Source organism: Myripristis murdjan, chromosome 16, assembly GCF_902150065.1.
Source record: "Myripristis murdjan chromosome 16, fMyrMur1.1, whole genome shotgun sequence".
Taxonomy (NCBI): Eukaryota; Metazoa; Chordata; class Actinopteri; order Holocentriformes; family Holocentridae; genus Myripristis; species Myripristis murdjan.
In genome coordinates this window covers 15,471,142-15,490,293 of record NC_043995.1, presented here as the reverse complement: position 1 = coordinate 15,490,293, position 19,152 = coordinate 15,471,142, and the positions used below count along the sequence as shown (strand labels likewise).

The 19,152-nt window shown below is 39.8% G+C and overlaps 2 protein-coding genes across 2 annotated transcripts; both read right to left on the bottom strand.

The window, feature by feature from the left end:
- Positions 1–2,795: 2,795 nt before the first annotated feature.
- On the bottom strand, positions 2,796–10,110 carry paqr7b (progestin and adipoQ receptor family member VII, b). The gene is made up of 2 exons (XM_030073420.1): positions 9,969–10,110; positions 2,796–6,604 (listed from the first exon to the last, which is right to left on the bottom strand). Exon 2 carries the CDS (start codon positions 6,596–6,598, stop codon positions 5,540–5,542), a length of 1,059 nt encoding a protein of 352 aa, XP_029929280.1. The 5' UTR covers positions 6,599–6,604; positions 9,969–10,110; the 3' UTR covers positions 2,796–5,539.
- Positions 10,111–14,799: 4,689 nt separating this feature from the next.
- On the bottom strand, positions 14,800–18,655 carry stmn1b (stathmin 1b). The gene is made up of 5 exons (XM_030073443.1): positions 18,563–18,655; positions 17,581–17,619; positions 16,107–16,279; positions 15,248–15,364; positions 14,800–15,139 (listed from the first exon to the last, which is right to left on the bottom strand). The coding sequence occupies exons 2-5, from the start codon at positions 17,591–17,593 to the stop codon at positions 15,083–15,085; spliced, it is 360 nt and encodes a 119-aa protein (XP_029929303.1). The 5' UTR covers positions 17,594–17,619; positions 18,563–18,655; the 3' UTR covers positions 14,800–15,082.
- Positions 18,656–19,152: the final 497 nt, after the last annotated feature.

Below are 19,152 nucleotides of genomic sequence, written 5' to 3'. Positions count from 1 at the left end.
TTTTCATATGGTTACAAACCTCATAACTCATTGATTTTCCCAAAGCTTTTCTCCATGAAATAACAAAGGGAGAGACCATATGAAAATGCCACAGTAACAAAGGATGTGGGAAAAAATACCTGGCAGTACCGAAGAGGTTCATCAAAAAAAAAAAAAAAAAAAAAAGATGGGAAAAGAAGTTGGCCGTCTGTCACCTGGCAAAAAAGAGAGGGCAATTTAATAACTCTGAACAAAGCCGTTCCCTCTAGCAAGTCGAATCTTTAATTACAAAACATGATGGGAGAGCAAGGCCACCCAATATTACCACAGCAACCTTGATACAAATCATACAAAGCAAATGAAGCATTTAAAAGGAAATGGAGAGTAGCGATAGCTTTGTGAGGCAACTCATGGAAAGTGGAACCAAGGAAGAGGCAGAGGAGATGAGGGAGGCTGGAAGGAGAGGAGCGGTGAGCTGCTCCAGACTCAGGCGTATGAAAATTGATGGAGGCGGGGGAAGGAATTGATAGTTAGAGGACAGGAAGCAGGCTGTAAGGCAATTATCACTATCTCTGCCATTTGATTTAGGACTCTCTAAGTGTATAACATTGTGAATTAATCACACTCAAGGTAGATACATCAGGAGCTCATTTCTGCTTTAAATTTCAATGATTCTCTTCCATCTCTGGAAAATATACCTCAGTGATGTTCTAACTAGCACTGCATATAAATTCTCACTCACTCAGAGAATAAATGATGTATGGGCTTGTGTGTGTTTGCATGAGAGAGAAGGTGAAAGCGAGGAGAAGCCAATGCTTGTTGAGACAGTTTATATAAATACACAACCCGGATTAATAACCATACACAAACATAAACAAAATGGACAACATGCAATGTACACATGCCAATGTCTTCATATCGGAAGATACACTAACATAGGAATGCAAAACATACACATAAGTAAACAAAAACAAATTTAACCACATAACACATAAAAACCATGAGTCCACCCACAAAGCTGCAGAATAAACAAGATATCACTCCTGACTGGTGCTCACAGTGGAACATCTGTATGGCACCTGTCAGCAAGAAAATATTGCACTTCATCAGGTGATATTATTCTAAATCTATTAAGCATGTTGTTCAGAGATAATTATATTTTATAGGTCTGCCATGAGGGCTTCATTCTGCAAAGGAAATGGTGTAAATTGTTTTGCATGCAACACAGCAGATACAGTAGCTGTTAATGATCAGAGATTTTGAGATACACTATGTTGCAGCAGCAGGTCCTCAGTGTCTAAATAAAACTGAATTGACCTGTGTTGTTGAATAAATAAATAAAATAAGTCACTACATTTTGCAAGATTTGAATAGGTCAAATAGGTCCAAGACATTTTATCACAGAAAATTGAGCTGCATGACAATATCAGCCATCCAACATCAGTCTTACGGAGGCAAACGCCAGCATACAGCATATTTAGGGAGGCATACAGATCGTTTGTGCCCCCTAATGGAATGAATAATTCTTGTAAACATCAGTGTAGTGGGGAGAAATAAATCTTGGGTTCTTGGGTTCATGTGTGCAGAGGATCTCCAGTAAATGCAATGGTGGTCTTTGCCAAAGAAGAGAGGAAGCAATTGCAGTTATTTACAGAGTGCATGCATTTTACAGTATGTCACAAATGGGTAATTATCTTTTTGCATAAAGCCATTGTGACTTATGAAACTTCCCAGCCCTGGATTTGAGTGTGAGGCAGTGGGATCATCAGAATTGTATTTATCATCTGAATTTTTTGAATAACTTGCACATAATTGTTGATGACCTGAGTGGCTTCTTGTCCCAGTTTTTACAAACCGATAAAACATGATGAGTTTCATCCAAAAATGAAGATATCCACCATCTCATAAGCAGCCTGTAATTAAATGATTGTTGGTGCCCTTCACTTTATTCTCCAAAATACAGAAAAGAGAGGATGTTACTGTCACTACTTTTTCTGTTCAGTGATGAATATTGGGAAGCAATGTTTTTTCCCCAAACATTTATTATACAGTGTTTTGGCATAAAATCTTCAATATGTGTAATATAATTAACTGCAATTTGGATGATTAACTGCTCCTGCATAATTAATTGTTTTTATGATTAATTACTCTTGCAAAACCTTTCAGCAAAGAGGAACACAAACACTTTCACCCCTTTTACCCCAAAATAACTCGGTGTTCTTAACAGAATCATGCTGCTTAAGTGACAGAAATTATTTCCATATACTCTTACCCTTGCTCACTGAGAAACTGACGTTTTTCTTGTCTATAACTACAGTGCATCTTGTGAAATAACAAGGCTGCCCTCTAGTGGTAAGTTAAAAATAACCTGGGGGTGAACTGAGTGTGTCCGAGAAACAGATAAGATTTTATTAAGGAGCAAGTCCATTTTAATGACCCCTATTTACATTTACAGCCTCCTAACCTTTTTTCCAGGGCCATTACTCTGACATTAGCAGGTCTGGTGATAAAACTGATCACCTTCCACATATATACCATATGATATACAACATTGCAGATGGGACTATAAGTAAAAATCTGCATTAAAATTTTTCTTTGTCAACTGTAATGACTGGAAAGTGTAGTTTTTAAGTTAGCAAGACTCACTGGTCTGTGGAGCACTCTGACAGTGACCTTTCAGGGTGCAAATGTGATTTTTCAAGCACAGTAAATGAGTGAATATCACACTTTATTACTATGAGAGCTCCAGCAATCTGAATTTTATGTAAATGAATCTGCTTTCATGCCTAACCTTGGAAAAAAAATGACAGGAGAAATGGAAGTTACTATAACACTTTATTTTCTTAAATACCACAATATTAGTACAGTCAGTATCACACATTGTATTTTTTATAGGCAGAAGACATTCTGGTCCCTCTCACCCTTGCTTCGAGGTTGGCTGGGAATACAGGGCAACCCTGGCTGACATCAGTGGCTACATTTACATGCATGGAGTTACGGAGTACGGGCCATATTCTGGTTAATTCAGTATTACTATTGAGCCATTTCACATGCAGTTTTAATTATATGTGATTGACCGATTTCCCTGAATCACCAAATGAAAGTTTTAAAATAAATTGACAGCTGCAAGCAATATTACACAATTTGTAATGTATGGGAGAAAAACCTCTTGGTAAATCACCTGATGTTGCAGTCAAATATGCTTTTTACTATAATGAATAATGGAGGTCAAGGACACCAGGATATAGCTGCAGCTGAAATATACTTTCCGTGCTAGAAATCTACTGATAATGCCAGCAGGGAATACCTGACATTTCTGGATGGAAGCTGGGAGGCAGGTCTGGTGGGATTATACTACAGTTTACAGATACAGAATGACAATAAAACTTTCGCAAGACACAGGCCTCATTTGACAAGTTGCACCGCATTATGAGTATAATGAGGCCTTGCCACAGACTGCATGTACGTCAAAGTTAAAGAGTTGAGGGGGAATCTTGTTTTTCATTATCCAATACTGAACCCTGCACAAGTCTGAATTTGTGCAACACCAGGAGGTGAAAAAGGTGGAAGATGTTTACATGCAACAGTAACCCATTTCATAATGGAATAAGTGATGCATCTTAATAGAGTGTCTCATAATCCAACTATGACCTTACCCAGCTAATTCTAAGAAATAACCTAACTCCAAATTAATTGAAAACCCAAACAGAAAGGATTTCTCCATGCCTGTAAATATAGCCAGTGTCACCCTCTTTATACAGTGTTGATTCAGGCAGTGCACGATGAGTTCAGGTCAGTAATGTCAAGTTAACAGTTACAAGGTTCATATTTTGGGTTGTTAAGGTTAAAGCTCATCAATAACATGGTATGCAGTCTCACTGGGACATCATTTAACACGCCCGTTGCTTCTGACACTCTGTCTCTGAGTTCATCTTTTAGCAGTACCGTCACTGAAGCAATAACAGATTCATTGGCACATTAACACTGTCATGAACAGAGAACGCTGTCATCATTAACAGATGATTTCTGACATTAGCATTTAAGATTTTTGTGAGATAAAAATCTAAAGAGACATTATCTGTGAGCCATAACTGCATGATATTTCATAACAAAGAAGCCATCAAACAAAGGGGAAAACAAAGACTAATAACAGAGCTGCAGTATGAAGTGATGTATTCATAGTCATTAAATTTTGAATGGGCAGGAGGGCTCTTAATACCAAACTGCTCTGAAAGAATGCTGCAAAGTAAGAATGCACTGAATGTACTCTTATTGCACCTATAAACGTGCCAGAAAGGGGCATTCAGTATTGAGTGCAGTTAGGCAGGGAGAACATGGAGTATGAGTGGCCTCCTTGAGAAATTCAGCTGATTTACATTTTTAAAAAGAAGTGCAAGGCTTAGCTTTCATAGACATTCACATCTGATCCACACACTAACATCTATATACTTAAGGACATGCAAACAGGCACAAACATACTCATACGTAAAAGGAATATACAAAAAGCAGAACACCACAACCTGACACGGCCGTTGTGAGTCGTGTCTGATCAATCAATAAAGAAACAACACGCATAAAGGCATTGACATCAGGGGGTGTGAAAAGGCAAAAGCTGAAGTTCCAGCCCTTTGAATACAAAACAATAACATTGTCACAGCAACTAACAGACATCAGTAATCTTGGGCACACAATTCCATACATTAACCAGTACTGAGTGCCAGCCTCATTTCCAACATCATTCAATACAATGCCGTCATAGAGAGAAGCCTCCTTTTAGATAATTGGTACAAAGTTTGGTTTGCAAATTTGGGTTCTCAGCTTCCCCAGAATGTTTTTAGGACATTAATGTGTGGTAAAATGTTTGAGTGCCTTGATAAATAAATAAATACATATATATGTGTATATATATATATTTAAATGCCATCATTTCTGCACTGATCCCAAAAAGAGGCAGAAAGAAAAGCATGGGGATAGCTTGTCAGAAAGGTAGATCAAGAATCATTACCTGACTGCATTATACCAAATATCATGGAACTGTAAATTGTAAAAACAAATACTGGCAAAATATGAGATGCACAACTAGATTAGGACAGTCAGATCATCCTGAATATGCACTTCTCATTGGGTTAAAGGCATCTTAAGTTACCGATGTAATTTTTCTGCCTACCTCTATAGCAGATATATTTTTGTATGGGAAAAACAACTTTGCAGACTAGTAAAAGAGGAGGCATTTCAAAATTATTATGACAAATAAAGCCACCAATTTTTGTCCATGACCATTTTTGTCCTTCATTTTACCATCTGTGGAAATTTTTCGCAGTGTGTAAGTACTATCTGTATTGCTACAGACAAATTAAAAGATTCCCCTTTTCTTCAAAGTCACAAAAACACAATTAATAATAATTTGCCAGTTACTGTAGTTTGGCAGACCACAAAAAGAAGAACTAATCATATGTCACTGTCACAAACTGGAAACTTTCAAGAACATGAACATTTAATTATTTTCATTTTTGCTCTCACTCAAGGGTAATATTAATTAGATTTTCCTTCTTGTCACCTCTTACTCCTCCTTCTCATGGAGAGCTGTGCGCACACGCTTGCGCACATAAAAAGCAGTTAGAGCACTGCAGCAGGCAGTGAAAATGAAGAGTGCGATGGCATCGTGGGCAAGATCACCATGGAGCTGCTCATACAAGGGACGGCGCTCTGTGAAGTCTATGCGCAGAGCCTCAACTTGCACCAGGGTGCACAGCACCAGGAACACATGAAAGATCTGGTGGCCCTGCCCGAAGAAGTCACACTTCCCAGGGAACCAACACTCTGGGTGCGGGTAGGAAAAGAAATAGGCGCTGATCAGGAAAAAGAGCACCTGGTAGCGGTGGTAGGCCACAGCCGGGTCTGAGCAGCCCTGCTGGTAGCAGCTGTAGATGCGATGAACCACAGGACTGATGTCCAGACAGTAGGCCAGGCCTGACGGCACCACTTGGAAAAGCTTGTGGGCGAACTTGGGCAGCCCAGGACTGGCATATTTGCCATAGCAACAGCCTAGGCAAGAAAGCCAGGCAAAGAAAGCTGCAGCGGGTAGAAAAAACCCTTGTACCCTTGTGTGCCAGTCTCCCTCTATGGCATAATAGAAGTGTGCAAGGGCACTGCCGTACTGGTAGACAGCAACACCCACATAGTCCAGGAAATAGAAAGTGTAGTGGGAGAGCTCAGACTTGGCAGAGAGCAAGTGAGCCAGAGCGCTGCAGGAGAGGTAGGTGAAAGCTGCCAGGAGAACAATGAAGAGGGGCTGAGCGTGAGGTTCCCGCAAGAAATCAACAGTCTCTGAGATCTCCTGCCACTTCACCAGGATGATGAGGGCAGCCAGCAGATGGGTCCACACATTGAGCGCCTCGTTGTGCCTTTGGAAGAGCGTGAGAAAGTAGTAGCGCCAGCTCTGGTCCGGCTGCCTGTAGCCAGTGAGGATGTGAGGCTCGCGAAATACCCAGGGAACGTCAGAGGCCTTCACAGTGCAAGGCAGTGTGGGGAAGGCTGACTCCAACAGCTGAGGAATCTGACGCAGCTGCTGGGCATTGATGAAGAGGCGACCAATCTGCTCCATCACCACCGTCGCCATGGCAAACTGGAGGTGGGAGAGGAGTGTGGAGAAAATGAACCAACACAGTCATTAAGTCATTATCTATCTGACCTCGAGCTGCTGTCAACTCTACATCTGTGTTTGTGTGTGTGAATGTGTGCCTGTATGCTCCTACTACTAATCCTCAAATTAGGGTGAACATGAAAAAAATACTAAATACTAACAGTTCTTGTGGTATTTGGTTATTTGGAGAAGCATTTGACTGACATTATTTTCGAATACAATTTTTCCTCAGAATACTTCATCCTCACTTGTAGTAGTGCTGAATGTCCCTGATGTTTTGATAAAAATCAATAACGCAAAAACAGAAGCTTATCAAATTATTGGAAGTCACTTTTCTCTCTCACACTGTTTGCTGGCAGGAACTACATAGTGCAGGTCCTGGCAATCTAACAAATCCATTTTCGTGCCAATTTAACTTTTTTTTTTTTTTCCACTGACCACCTGAACAAAATAAGATTTTTCCTCCCTTGTATAAGTCATTTGATTTCCAGTGGGACCTTTTCGTAGATTGGTGCTTCTGAATGGGTTCCTTAGCCTTGAATCTGCACTGGAAAATTATGTGTCACTTTGGAGGAATATTTTAGTTTGTCAGCACACCACAGGAAATCAAAAGAAGTGAACATCCAAGAGTCACTGCCCTAGTGGTGCGCCATCACCTTTGACACTGAGGCTTTCATTCTCAGCTTTTAATATCCGTGATTACACACAGGCAAAATAACAGCTTGACAAATATGACAGTGGACTCTAATATTAACATTTACTCGCTCAGCTATTTTCATGTAGTCGAAGGTTCTCAAAAAAATCAAGTTTAAGTAAATAAGTAAGTAATAACCAAGAGCTACCGGAAGCTGAATACAATTCCATACAAGGATATATTCAAAGTAAATGTAATAACAGGCAAAAGTGAAATGATTTTAAAGTCACTTTGCCCTGTTTGAGAATCCTGAATCCTCCAAAACCAAAGAAACAGTGACTCTCCAAGCCAAACCAACTGGTAACATTACTTTTACTTCCTATATAAAAGAGAAAGACGGAGAAAACCTTTATCTGTTTTGCGAAAGACTTCAGTCGAAGGGCACTCCAATCGGCACTGGCATTCAAATTTCTGTTCTCTCTGTGTATTCAAGACTTAAAAGAGATCACAACAAAAGCATGTTTATTTAGAGGCACTTTTAATGCATAGAAATAGGTTGTAACAAGTTAATAAGATAACATTCCTCTGATCTTGCACTAATGAACTCTCTACATGATTCAATGCTTTGCTTTATTTCTCTGGGCTTGAAGAAAAAAAAAAACTCACTATGGCATCATCACAGGGAATTTTTACCACGGGAGGCCATTTATTGAAATCTCCATCCCTCTAAGTGGTTTCCTTGTAGGTTGTCTCTGAGGCTTCACTGACAAGTTAAAATTTGGTTTTATTTGCTTACTTATTAAATTAGCCTACAGAGTGGGTTTTTATTGCAACAAACAGCAGTCGAGAGTTGTGTGAAGCCTGGCACCCTACTCATACAAGACAAATCACAAATTATTGATATGCAAATGCATGAATATTTGGCATGGAAGTTGATTTTTTAAGTGATCAGTGGTATTTTGGTCATTAGAAAAACAATAAATAAAACAATTTGTTGGTTTGGTGGGGGGGGGGCTCATTGGCCTTGTGGTCCACCAGGCCTGTACACCTGTAAGGGAAACACTGTATAGCAGCTTGAATGGTATTTATACCTTTTATGTGAAATGAAAAATAAAATGGCCACATGAATTTCAGTGCAATCTCAGTTTTATTTGCTTATTCACTTTAATCAGCAGTCACCCAAAGGTTCACCTAGGCTAATATCTGACATGTATCTTTTCTATTTAACCTGGCAGTACATTTTATTTTATGAGTGTGGCTATTCCTGGCCATCTTCTTCCCTCACTCCAGGGTCCACTTTATGTTATGAAGATTGAACCTAGGAAATGTGTAGTTTGGCATATGTTTTGATACTGCTCTGTCTAGCAATATGTTCACTCAACAAGTTACCACAAACTATCACATCACTGCAAATAACACCTACATGCCTTAAAATAGCAGGGGAGCTATCCTGCGAAATAATTTCAGAGCTTGACAAGAGGAGATTGGCAGAGAGGAAAATGACCTGACACATGATACCCTGACTTGAAGGTAATATTTTCTTCACGCCTACCCGTTGGATTGGCAGGGTCCTGGTCTGCCTCCCTCTTTTTTTCTCTCTCTCTCTCTCTAAATCAAGCTAAACTGAATTCTTAGGCTGTACATTTAAGATTTGTAGGGGGGGAAACAGCTTAATTTGTATCCTAGATTAATGTCATTAAAATAACTCATTATATGCTAACTCTCACTCTCACAAAATGATAAAAGCTGACTTGATAATATTTAGGATGATCTTCATGAAATACAGATGTGTTTTTTCTAATTATTATGTTATACCACGACCAATATCTGTGACACAATCAAAGCTGATATTCTTATCACTGCTCTCTAACATGCACTCTGCAGGGATAGTTGAGGGGGGAAAAGCAAATTACACTGGTTTTGTGGTATGGTAATCAGCAGCAGAACTCGAGCGCCCTCTCATTATAAAACCGAGAACAGTGTTTTCATTAAGCATCATTCATCTTAATCTGACATTTGATAGGGAGCATGCCATAGATCCTTATGAGTTCATCTTATTTTAGCCTTTGCTGTACAAATGGGAAGGGGAAGGGGAAGGCAGACAGGAGAGGAAGGAAGCAGTTTCCCAGGGAGAAAATAGGCTCTGTGAGATGAACCTCGGTGCACGGCAGGGAAAGGCGTGGAGCGATGAATGGGAAGAGATTACGTAACATAACCCCATCCAACATGTCCCCACCCTCAGCTTCCTATATGGGCTCATGGCTTGCAGGCTTTTAAAATATTTATACGTGAAAAAAAACATGCTCGGCTGTGACCAGTAAGAATGTTCCAGATTGTGGATGTTAACCACGGGCCTGCAGGCCTAATGACACTGTAACTGTACGCAATTAAGCACCCATTCGTGAACAACATCCAATTAAAATTCGTGTTGGTGGTGTCCAAAAAAAAAAAAAAAAAAAAAAAAAAAAATCAAGATTTTCAAGGTTTCATCGGAATTTGCAATCGCGCTCGGCTTCAGTGCTGTACGTCGCAGCGTGCACACGATACAATGAAGCTGTGAAGGTTGAGGATAGCTCTGCACATCAATGGAAACTGAAAGGTTTGGCGTTCACGGCGCATTTTGAACGCATATCATGCTGAGCCACCGGCGGAAAAAAAAATAATAACAGGAGACATGCACTGTTAAACTAAGACAAGCTAAAATGGGCTTACCTGTAGACAGCCGAATCAATTAAAAGTCTTCAATTTTGCATTTACCAAACGATTCAAAAACATGTGGGATATATGGAGCATTGTTTGACGGAATTGAGAAAGGGGTGACTCTGTGACGGGAGCAGCGCCTATCAGACCGGCTCTCCCATCACCGCTGCTGGGAGGCGACGATACGAGGGCATTTTGAAAAGCAGTTCGTTCAGCCAATCAGCAAACGCCGTGCTGCTCGGTTTCTGCGTCTTCACAGATAATGTTGGCCAATGCCTGGCCCATACCGGATAGCCAGCCCATTCTCCACAGATCCTCTTTCACTGTCACAAGAGTATAGGGGTAGCGCAGCACTGATATGAGGATATTCTGTCAGATTAGGCTTCTGGCTGCCCTATTTGTAATGACCAGGTTGTTATATAATGCGCCTCACAATATCAGATGGATTAATTTGTGAGTTTACAACCAGGCTGGCTGGTGCTGCCATACTTCCCCTTAGGAAAAAATTGCCACAGTGTTCATATAATATTCCTATAGGGACGTTGTGATATATGCTGTAACTTAATAGTGACCTTAGTGTATATTTTTATCTACCACATATTTCTGTATAATATTCCTACCATAACCTTTATATGATATGGCTATAGGGACTTGTTTTATTGTTTGTAAAGCGTCTTTTTTTTTTTTTTTTTTTTTTTTTTTTTTAAATAAATGTATTATAGGATTACTGTAAGCCTTTTTTGTAAGGATTTGAGTTGTGGACCTGCTCCTATGTACTAACCCAGGTTTTGGCTTCTGGTATGCCATTGGCTGGCTTCCAAATAATAGTGATAGCACAATGGATCTCATTTGGTTACCAAAACAAGCACTTATCCTAAGTGACAAGTGTGGTCAAAGTTGTCTGGAAAGTTTTATGCCCTCTGCTCTCCTTTGCCTCGGGCTAGAGTAACAATGTTGCTTTGTTAGACAGTCAGTCCGTGAAAGATCTGCATTGTATGCTGATTCAGACCCATCCCACTCACTGTATGATATCCCAAAACAGAGAAAAAGGGTGTGTTTGTGACTTGATTTTTGGTATGTTTTAGGTAGTAATCCACCACAGGATAAACTGCAAACATTCAGTACCTACATCTCTGTTGAACAAATCCAACAGATGAAACATTCAAATGCATCTCACACTGTATTTTTAGACGTGGGACTGTCTCTTTATATTTAAATAGCCAATGCGTAGCCTGTAAGGTTGTACTTCAGAGAGCATGAACGACAATACAGACTCACAGAGCAGATTCATAACACTGGATAAGACAGACAAAATTGATGTTTAATAAAACTTTGTCTGCACAGTAAATTGGGATCATGACTAGATTTGCTGCGGAAACCCAACACAAGCTAGAAAAAGCATCTTGGAGCTCTAGGCCTCCCAGCCGTTGTCTCTGGTGCTGCCAGAGTCGCAAGACACTGACTTAACCATGAGACCAACAGGCTAATGGGTTGATGAGTCCAGCTCAGTTTTCTCCAAAAAGCTGACAAAGACGGTTCTGTGCTGCCCTGCCGAGCAACACGGGCTCATCCTGACACAGACAGCTATGTGTGACTAACTATGCATCTCATGCATGTGCAAATACCCTTCAGCGTTAACCCAGTCTGTCCTACAGGCCTGTTGCAGCTAGGAAATAATTGTGTTTGTTTTTTAATGATCCCATTTCTAATATCTCAGAGTGATACGGCTTCTTAAACAGTACCAATGATACTTTGCCATATCAAATGAGAACATAATGTCATATAAACTACCTCAGTGTATCAAACATGCATTTCCCCATTTGCAATGGCAAATAAATGCCTATTAATATTGAATAGACAATAAAGCCAGAAAGCTCAAGATCCCATTATAAATTTCCAACATTTTGAATGAAAAACGATGCACATAATATAGTTTACATGCTGTAGAACTGACAAACCCAAACAAGTTGTTCAGCTTTAGACAGCAGCTTGACACAGCCTCTCTGAACATGGCATGGTGCTGAATGACAGTGCTGACATGTGGATGACATGCGAGACACTGCATGTCTGTCATCAACGCATTTGGGCAAGTAAATGCAAACAAACTGACAAGCTCTGATGGCATCTGTGATTTCCTTAAATAAAACATTGCACCCATCAGCTGGCATACAGATGGTGTTTCATTTTCTGAGCTGTGTGTATAAGTCTGTGGGAGAAAGTAGAGCAGTTATAAACTTGCCCCAAAGAAACCTTTCAGACATTGGAACAGTTCTGGTCTCTTTGCTATGACCTTTGTTGCAATGAATGGCCTGAGGGTTAATTTTTTTTAATTAAAAAAAAAAAAAAAAGCTATTTGCCAGCTGGCATTATACATAAACACCCAGAGACTGAAATCAGCTTTCATACTCACCACCACTAATAATGCATTCAACAGATTAGCGCAACTAGCTGTAAAACAGAGAACCCTCCGGCCTATGTTTGCCACAATTTAGACAGGAATTTAACATATTTTTACAAGAAACTGAAACAGACTATTGTCACACTCTTTATAATAAAATATGACTGCTGAATGTCTGTCTGAGCCTTGTGCCATTAACACTAGGGTCTTATGAGTTACTGCAAATGATTTTTTGTCTGTGGATATTCTCATTTATCCATCATTTATGCAGATGATTTATAATGACAGGTGCTATTGTAAGCCTCATGTATGATGATACTGACATCACTGATTACAATGTGAGATCCGGAATTTGTCCAGAGATGAAAAACAGTATCTTATGCTTGATGTTAAGAAAACTGAAGAGATCTGGATCCACTGGCAAGCACTTCCCTGTGACTGTGGATGATTTCAGCATTGCATTGGTGGGCTCGAGCCACTGCCTGGGTGTAGATATAGACAACAGGCTGCTGCTGATCACCCATGAATAGACTGTCTGTCTGGAGTTAAACAGAAGGTATTGCTACTCTGTGTTGTCTGTGTTGTGGCATTTCGTCATGATTTGGAAACCTCTCAGTCCAGCTGACGGCTCAACCAAACTGTTTCATTGTGAGGAGACTAGTTTGGTGGAAATAGGACAGTGTTGTATCCAAGCTGTCTGCAGCAGCCAACCTCACTCACCTGTAACATCCTGACACCCGGTACAAGAGCACCGAGAATAGTCCTTGGGCTGGCATTTCAGAATCCCTCAGAATAAACTGCAATTTCTGCAAGTGTTTGCTCCTGTGTGTCTTTTAGAGTTTGTGTATTCCTGACAGGTTCAGAGGCTAGGAGTGCTGGGATTTTTTCACCATATAACTCAATATAAAATTGTCAGTTATCTGCAGTTTTTCGTTGGCAATGCATGTTTGCACATCATTTATTCAAAATTTTCAGTCTAACAGCAGGGATTGTATAAACAAGACCAAGAATGTCCTCAATAAAGTCTATCTTACCTTAAACTTGGACTGTGAAAAGTACTTCAGTGAGATGACCATATCATGAGAAGTCACCTTCAACTACTGAGCTCCAACCAAGCTGCTAGAAATGGTAAGATAACGAATCTTCAAGCAGACAGAATTCACCAAATTTCTGTTGTAAAGGCAAAATAGACCAGTTAGGTCAGGGTCAGTTTGCTCTCATTTTTAATTAATCAAAATCTATGTTGTTGGTTAATACATATTTTTCAACCCCTGATCCACCTGAGACATATATACAGGTGCATCTCCAAAAAAAATCCGTAATTTAAATCAAAAAGTGAAACGTTCATATATTTTTATTAATGCTATTAACATATCACATATTTTATTAACCCTATTAACCCTATTTTTATTAACCCTAACCCACATTAACCCTAACCACTAACCCTGTTTTTAGGAATGAAATATTCCAAGCCTTTTTTGTTTTAATTTTGATGATTTTCTTACAGTTCATGAAAACCAAAAATCCAGTATCTCAAAATATTGGAATATTACATAAAAACAATAATTAAAAAAAAAAAAAAAAGGATTTATAATACAGAAATGTCGACCCTCTCAAAGGCATGTTCATTTATGCACTCAATACTTGGTCAGGGCTCCTCTTGCACGACTGGCTGCATCAGTGCGGTGTGGCATGGAGGCCATCAGCCTGTGGCTCTGCTGAGGTGTGTTGGAAGCCCAGGTTGCACTGATAGTGACCTCCAGCTCGTCTGGACTGTAACAGTTCAGTCTCTCCCCCTCAAGGAACTTCTAAATGTGTAATGAATCTACAATATCACAGTTTCACTTTTTGAATTAATTTGTGGAAACAAGAGGTTTTCTTATGATAATCTAATTTTTTGAGATGAACCTGTATGTTATGGGCCTGCTGCTAGGAGATACCAATATGACAAAAGTTGGAGTCATGGTTCCAATGGCAAAATATCAAATTCCTCATTTGGACCCATGTTGAAAGATGCCTCTAATTTAATAAAATGTTCGACTTGATCATAACTGTGATACCCTCCTCCACTCCGACCTAAACTGATGCTGATCAAAAGTACAAAAATCACACTAAACGGTTGACATCGCATTTGCCACTAGATGGCAGCAGAGTAAGGAAAAATGAATATGGGACTCCTGTATGTTTCCATCATTCACTACAAGCAGATAGTAAAAGTCTCCAATGACAGCCCAGTGCTGATTTTGTTTTTCTTTATCACATACTATGGAATGCAAACTCTTTCTATGTCAGAGCAGTTATACACACTACCTGTATGAAACATGCCTTACATCAGGATAGAAACATTCAACTGTGAATATATACTTGATGGGTAAAACCTGAATATCCTACAGAAGATCTAAAACTTTCAGTCCAAGATCCATAAAAAAAAGGAATAACCTCTTGAGAACAGTATCTTTATTGCATTTTATAAAAACTGAGTTGCATTTTATTGTTACAATATTAAGGGCCAAATTGTTACTGGCATGCTTCCTTACAGGAAAAACAGCTCTTACCACAAAACATGCATCTCATTATTACCATCAGCTGAAATAACTTTGGGTACCACTGAACACTTGGACAACATAATCTAAACTAATATGACAAATATTTTACTGTGTGAACATCAGTGAACAAAAAAATATATCTTTGGACATGCAAGAAAATGTTTTAAATGATTACAAACAAATCACATATCTCCTTTTGTCTTCTTCCTGTTCTTCTGAATTTCTTCAATCCTCTTTTCCTGTTAAGATTTCAAAAAAAAAAAAAAAAAAGAAAAGAAATCATGTAGTTTTCATTTATTTCAACAATGAAGATGAAGATGAAGGTTGACCTGTCAAAATGGCTTTACCTTCTCCTTCAATTTCTCACTGAATGCTGCCATTTGTGCAGTGCGGTTCTCCTTGTTGGCCTTCATCTTCTCAGCCCGTTCCATCTTGCTGGAGGTGGTTTTGTCCTCCATGGCTTTCTGGACATAAGTGTAAAGAGTACTTAAATATTTTACCCAAAGTACTGTTACAATGGTGAAATTTTACTCGAGTAAAAGTAAAGTCAGGGGAAACACCCTGGACAGGTCGCTGGTCCATCACAGGGCAGACAAAAACCCACGCAGACACAGGGCAAACATGCAAACTCCACACAGAAAGGACCCAGAGGGGCCCTTCTTGCCATGAGGCGGCAGTGCTAGCCAATGCACCACCATGCTTATACACCCATGGCCGTAACTGACTGCTGTTTTGGCACGGTTTGACATCAGAGTTCACCAAAAGGTTATTTCCTGGCATGTAGTTCATGGAGACTTTTTGTCTGTTTGTTTGTTTGTTTTTACTCTGTAACAGAAATACCTCAAAATAAACATGCTTAAGTAAAGTAAAATTGAAGTTTTTAAAAAATACTTTAAAAACTACAAGTACACAAAAAAACTTTGCAACAGTAATGAGAGTAAATGTAATTTGTTACTTCCATCCCTGCTTCTGTATTACTTCTCGTGCTCTCGCTTGTCAGCCAAAGGTTTCAGCACCTCAATCTCATGACTCTGACAAAGTGACGAAAGAGTTTGTGGCCAGTCTATTTAATGTAACTTGAGCTGGAAAAAAATCTAAAACTCTAAAAACAATGTGTGGGCTGGTTAGTTGTGCTGCTCAGTGATAACAGCACTTTACATTTGCTAATTCCCATCTGTTAGCAACTGATGTTATTTCTGGAGATACCTTGCGCCTCCCTTCTGCAGCGTCCAGTTTCTCCTGAATCTCCTCCAGGGTCGTTTCCTTTCTCCTGGAGGGGGACAACAGCAAATTGCTCTTGGCATCTGGGGTTGCTGGGCTCAGGATGACCTCAAAGGCTTCACCTGAAGTCCGCCTGTCAAGCTCCTTAATCTGCAGTTCTGCAAAGGAGGAGACTGTCAGTGTACACAAATGCAGGCGATCGTTCAAGTTAAACACCAGCATGAATTGTCCCTCAGTAACCAAATTTCTGACTTGAATACCAACATTGACCATAACTGCTAAATCCCTAAATTAACAAACAGATAATCAGGATAGATAACTAGTCACAGAGTAATGTAGTAACCCAACATTACAGCATGTGGTAACCAGCACCTGTTCCTAGTTCTTTGTGGGAAATTTTTGTGGGCACTAAGAACGCACCCACATCATTTTCAGTGTGAGCAGCCAAATATCACACACCCATGGTAAATTTCTAGGCAACACATACATCACCGTCTCGCTGCTTTTGTCTTTCCACTTTGAGCGAAACTTCTTGCAAGAGATCCAAATCCATCAGTTTTGAATGGAAAAACAAGCCAAGAGTTTATTTCTCTCTTTATAGTCAATTTTATTAGTACAATGACATAAATATTCAGTTTTGTACATATAAACATTTTGGCATGGGGTTATCTCTCTTACTCTAGCTTGTATCTCTGTGATGGATTCCAATGGGCAGGGCATGTAAAACACAAATAAATTAAAAGCAGCATAGCGAGATGAGCTGTTCTGCATGCAGATAATGGTGTAAATAACCACTGGGCTCTGGTGTCTGTTATTGAGTGCAACATTTGATTCAAGTTATAGAAGAGGGAAATCATGTAAAATGTTTAGATAGAACTGGCCTTAATGCATTCTGATAATGAAACTCCTCTACTATGTGGGCTACCTTTCCTTGCAATGGTTATGATCCAATCATTTCAGAATTTTTACCAAACAAGGTCAAGCGATCATCGGGGCCATCGTGCTTTAAACATGGCAGAAAAAAATTCTCAGACAAAATGTACAACCTCCCATAAATACCTGCCTTATCATCTCTTTAACAAATAATTAGACCTTACATAATGTGTGAGAAAATAAAGGCTAGTCAAGAGGGGGGTCAAAGTGGCTCTTTAGGAGTCAGTTCTTCAGAAGTGTAAACAGAGCAGTGATGCAGACTGCTTCACACTCAGGGATCAGTTCACTGCCTATGCAGATACACTGGCCTTTTAAATTAACAGACCTGCATTATGTGTTTGTCATTGCTGTAATGCTACTCTTCAGAACTATTAAATCATTTCAATTAAACTACACTTAAAGGTCTTCTAAAGTTTGAAACTACTCTTAAAGTAACCTGTAGTCGCCTCACTTGTGTTTCTTTGCCACCGAAATTAAAAGGGCACCCAGCATTGCGTATCAAACCCAACTCTTAGTTTATACCTACCTCCACTTGCCATTTCAGCAGTTGTTATCACAGATATCACTGGAAGAAAACATGACAAAATAAAGATTAATCAGCTGTCAAAAAGTCATTTCACCTTCACAGGTCAAATGTGACAGGCTGCTGCTTGTTGGTGTGAATAGGTGTATGTGCGCGTGTACGCACGCGCGCGCGCACACACACACACACACACACACACACACACACACACACCGCCCCCTTGCACAGGATGCACGCTGCAGTCAAAACAAGTTCATCATCCCGCCCATGCCTCAGCTGCGCGCCAGCAAGTGCTGCAAACTCACACAGCAGAGGCATGTCATCTTAGGGCAGGAGGAGAGGCGGTTCACACAACTCCGACAGACAGACATTCTCAGTTTACCACACACACATTTATTAGTCAGCGCCAGTTTCGATAAAACAAACAAACAAACAAACAAACAAACAAACAGACACTGATGCCTCCTCAGTGAAGTCCCTAAAAAAGCTGGGGAAGCTGTAAAAATGCACTTAATATGTTCCCATCTCAGTTCATAACATGCACAAAAAGCTGCCTCACCAACATTAGCAAACTAACGTTAGCTAGTCACTATTTAATTAGCTAAATCTCATTTAAGGACAATTCTAGTTCGCTTACCCCTGACAAGTAATAAATTAAAATTTAATGGTACATTTCATGAATAAAAAAAAAAAAAAAAACTCTACTACAATATGAATATAGATAGTCAAACCGAGACAAAAGCCAAGGTGAAATGTGCAAAATAAAAAACAAAAACAAAAACAAATCTTTGCTAATGTCTGAGTAGCGGCCATAACAGTTAGTTGTCAAACTTGACACTGACTCAGTGATGCTCAATCTGGTCCGTTTCCATGCTACATAATGTGTGAAAAACCGTCATAAAACACACTATCATCACTTATGGGTTTATTTAATTTGTCACCAAGTCTAGGTAACCATGTGGAAACAGGAACTTTTTGTTCTCACCGTGAAGTGCCTGGGTCAGGATGGTAGCGCAGCCCTCCGCTCACACAGCTCTCCTCCGGCAGTCCGCCAAGCTCTGCACCTTCGCGCAAAAATGCACCGAACCTCTGCGTCATCAAAGATCTGCTCTGTCATTGGTCCAAAGCCAAAAACCCGCCAATCACGGCAGCTGCAAAAACAAAGGCGCACGTTCCCTGGGAAACGCCCCCCACATTATGGCTGGTACATTATGTAGGCAGAGTTTGACGTTTCATAAGACTCACTCAATACATACAACTAGATTAAAAAAGAAAAACAAAAAACAGTGAAGTGAGGGGACCGGACTGAAATAAATATACAGCAAAGTGGGCTTGGGGGAAAAAGTTAAGTCACTGAATTGATCTCTCTCTCTCTCTCTCTCTCTCTCTCTCTCTCTCTCTCTCTCTCTGTACTGCAGATTATGGTAAATTAGAATGTTTGTAGAAAGCTACCTTAATCCTACTGCAAACATACAAGTGTGCTAGACCAAATATTACCTGCTCTTACCTGCAGTTCTTATTAAAGAAAGGAAAAGATTTTGTTTCCAAACAAATCTGTCATGAATTTCATTAATG

What these genes read in the sequence shown, in the direction of transcription:
- paqr7b (XM_030073420.1), bottom strand. Translation starts at nt 6,598, where the DNA reads ATGGCGACGGTGGTGATGGAGCAGATTGGTCGCCTCTTCATCAATGCC.
- stmn1b (XM_030073443.1), bottom strand. An exon ending in CTGCAGAAGGGAGGCGCAAG is followed by an intron (nt 15,365 to 16,106) that starts GTATCTCCAGAA and finishes ACTTATGTCCAG; the next exon opens with AAAGCCATGGAGGACAAAAC. An exon ending in GTGAGAAATTGAAGGAGAAG is followed by an intron (nt 15,140 to 15,247) that starts GTAAAGCCATTT and finishes AAATCTTAACAG; the next exon opens with GAAAAGAGGATTGAAGAAAT.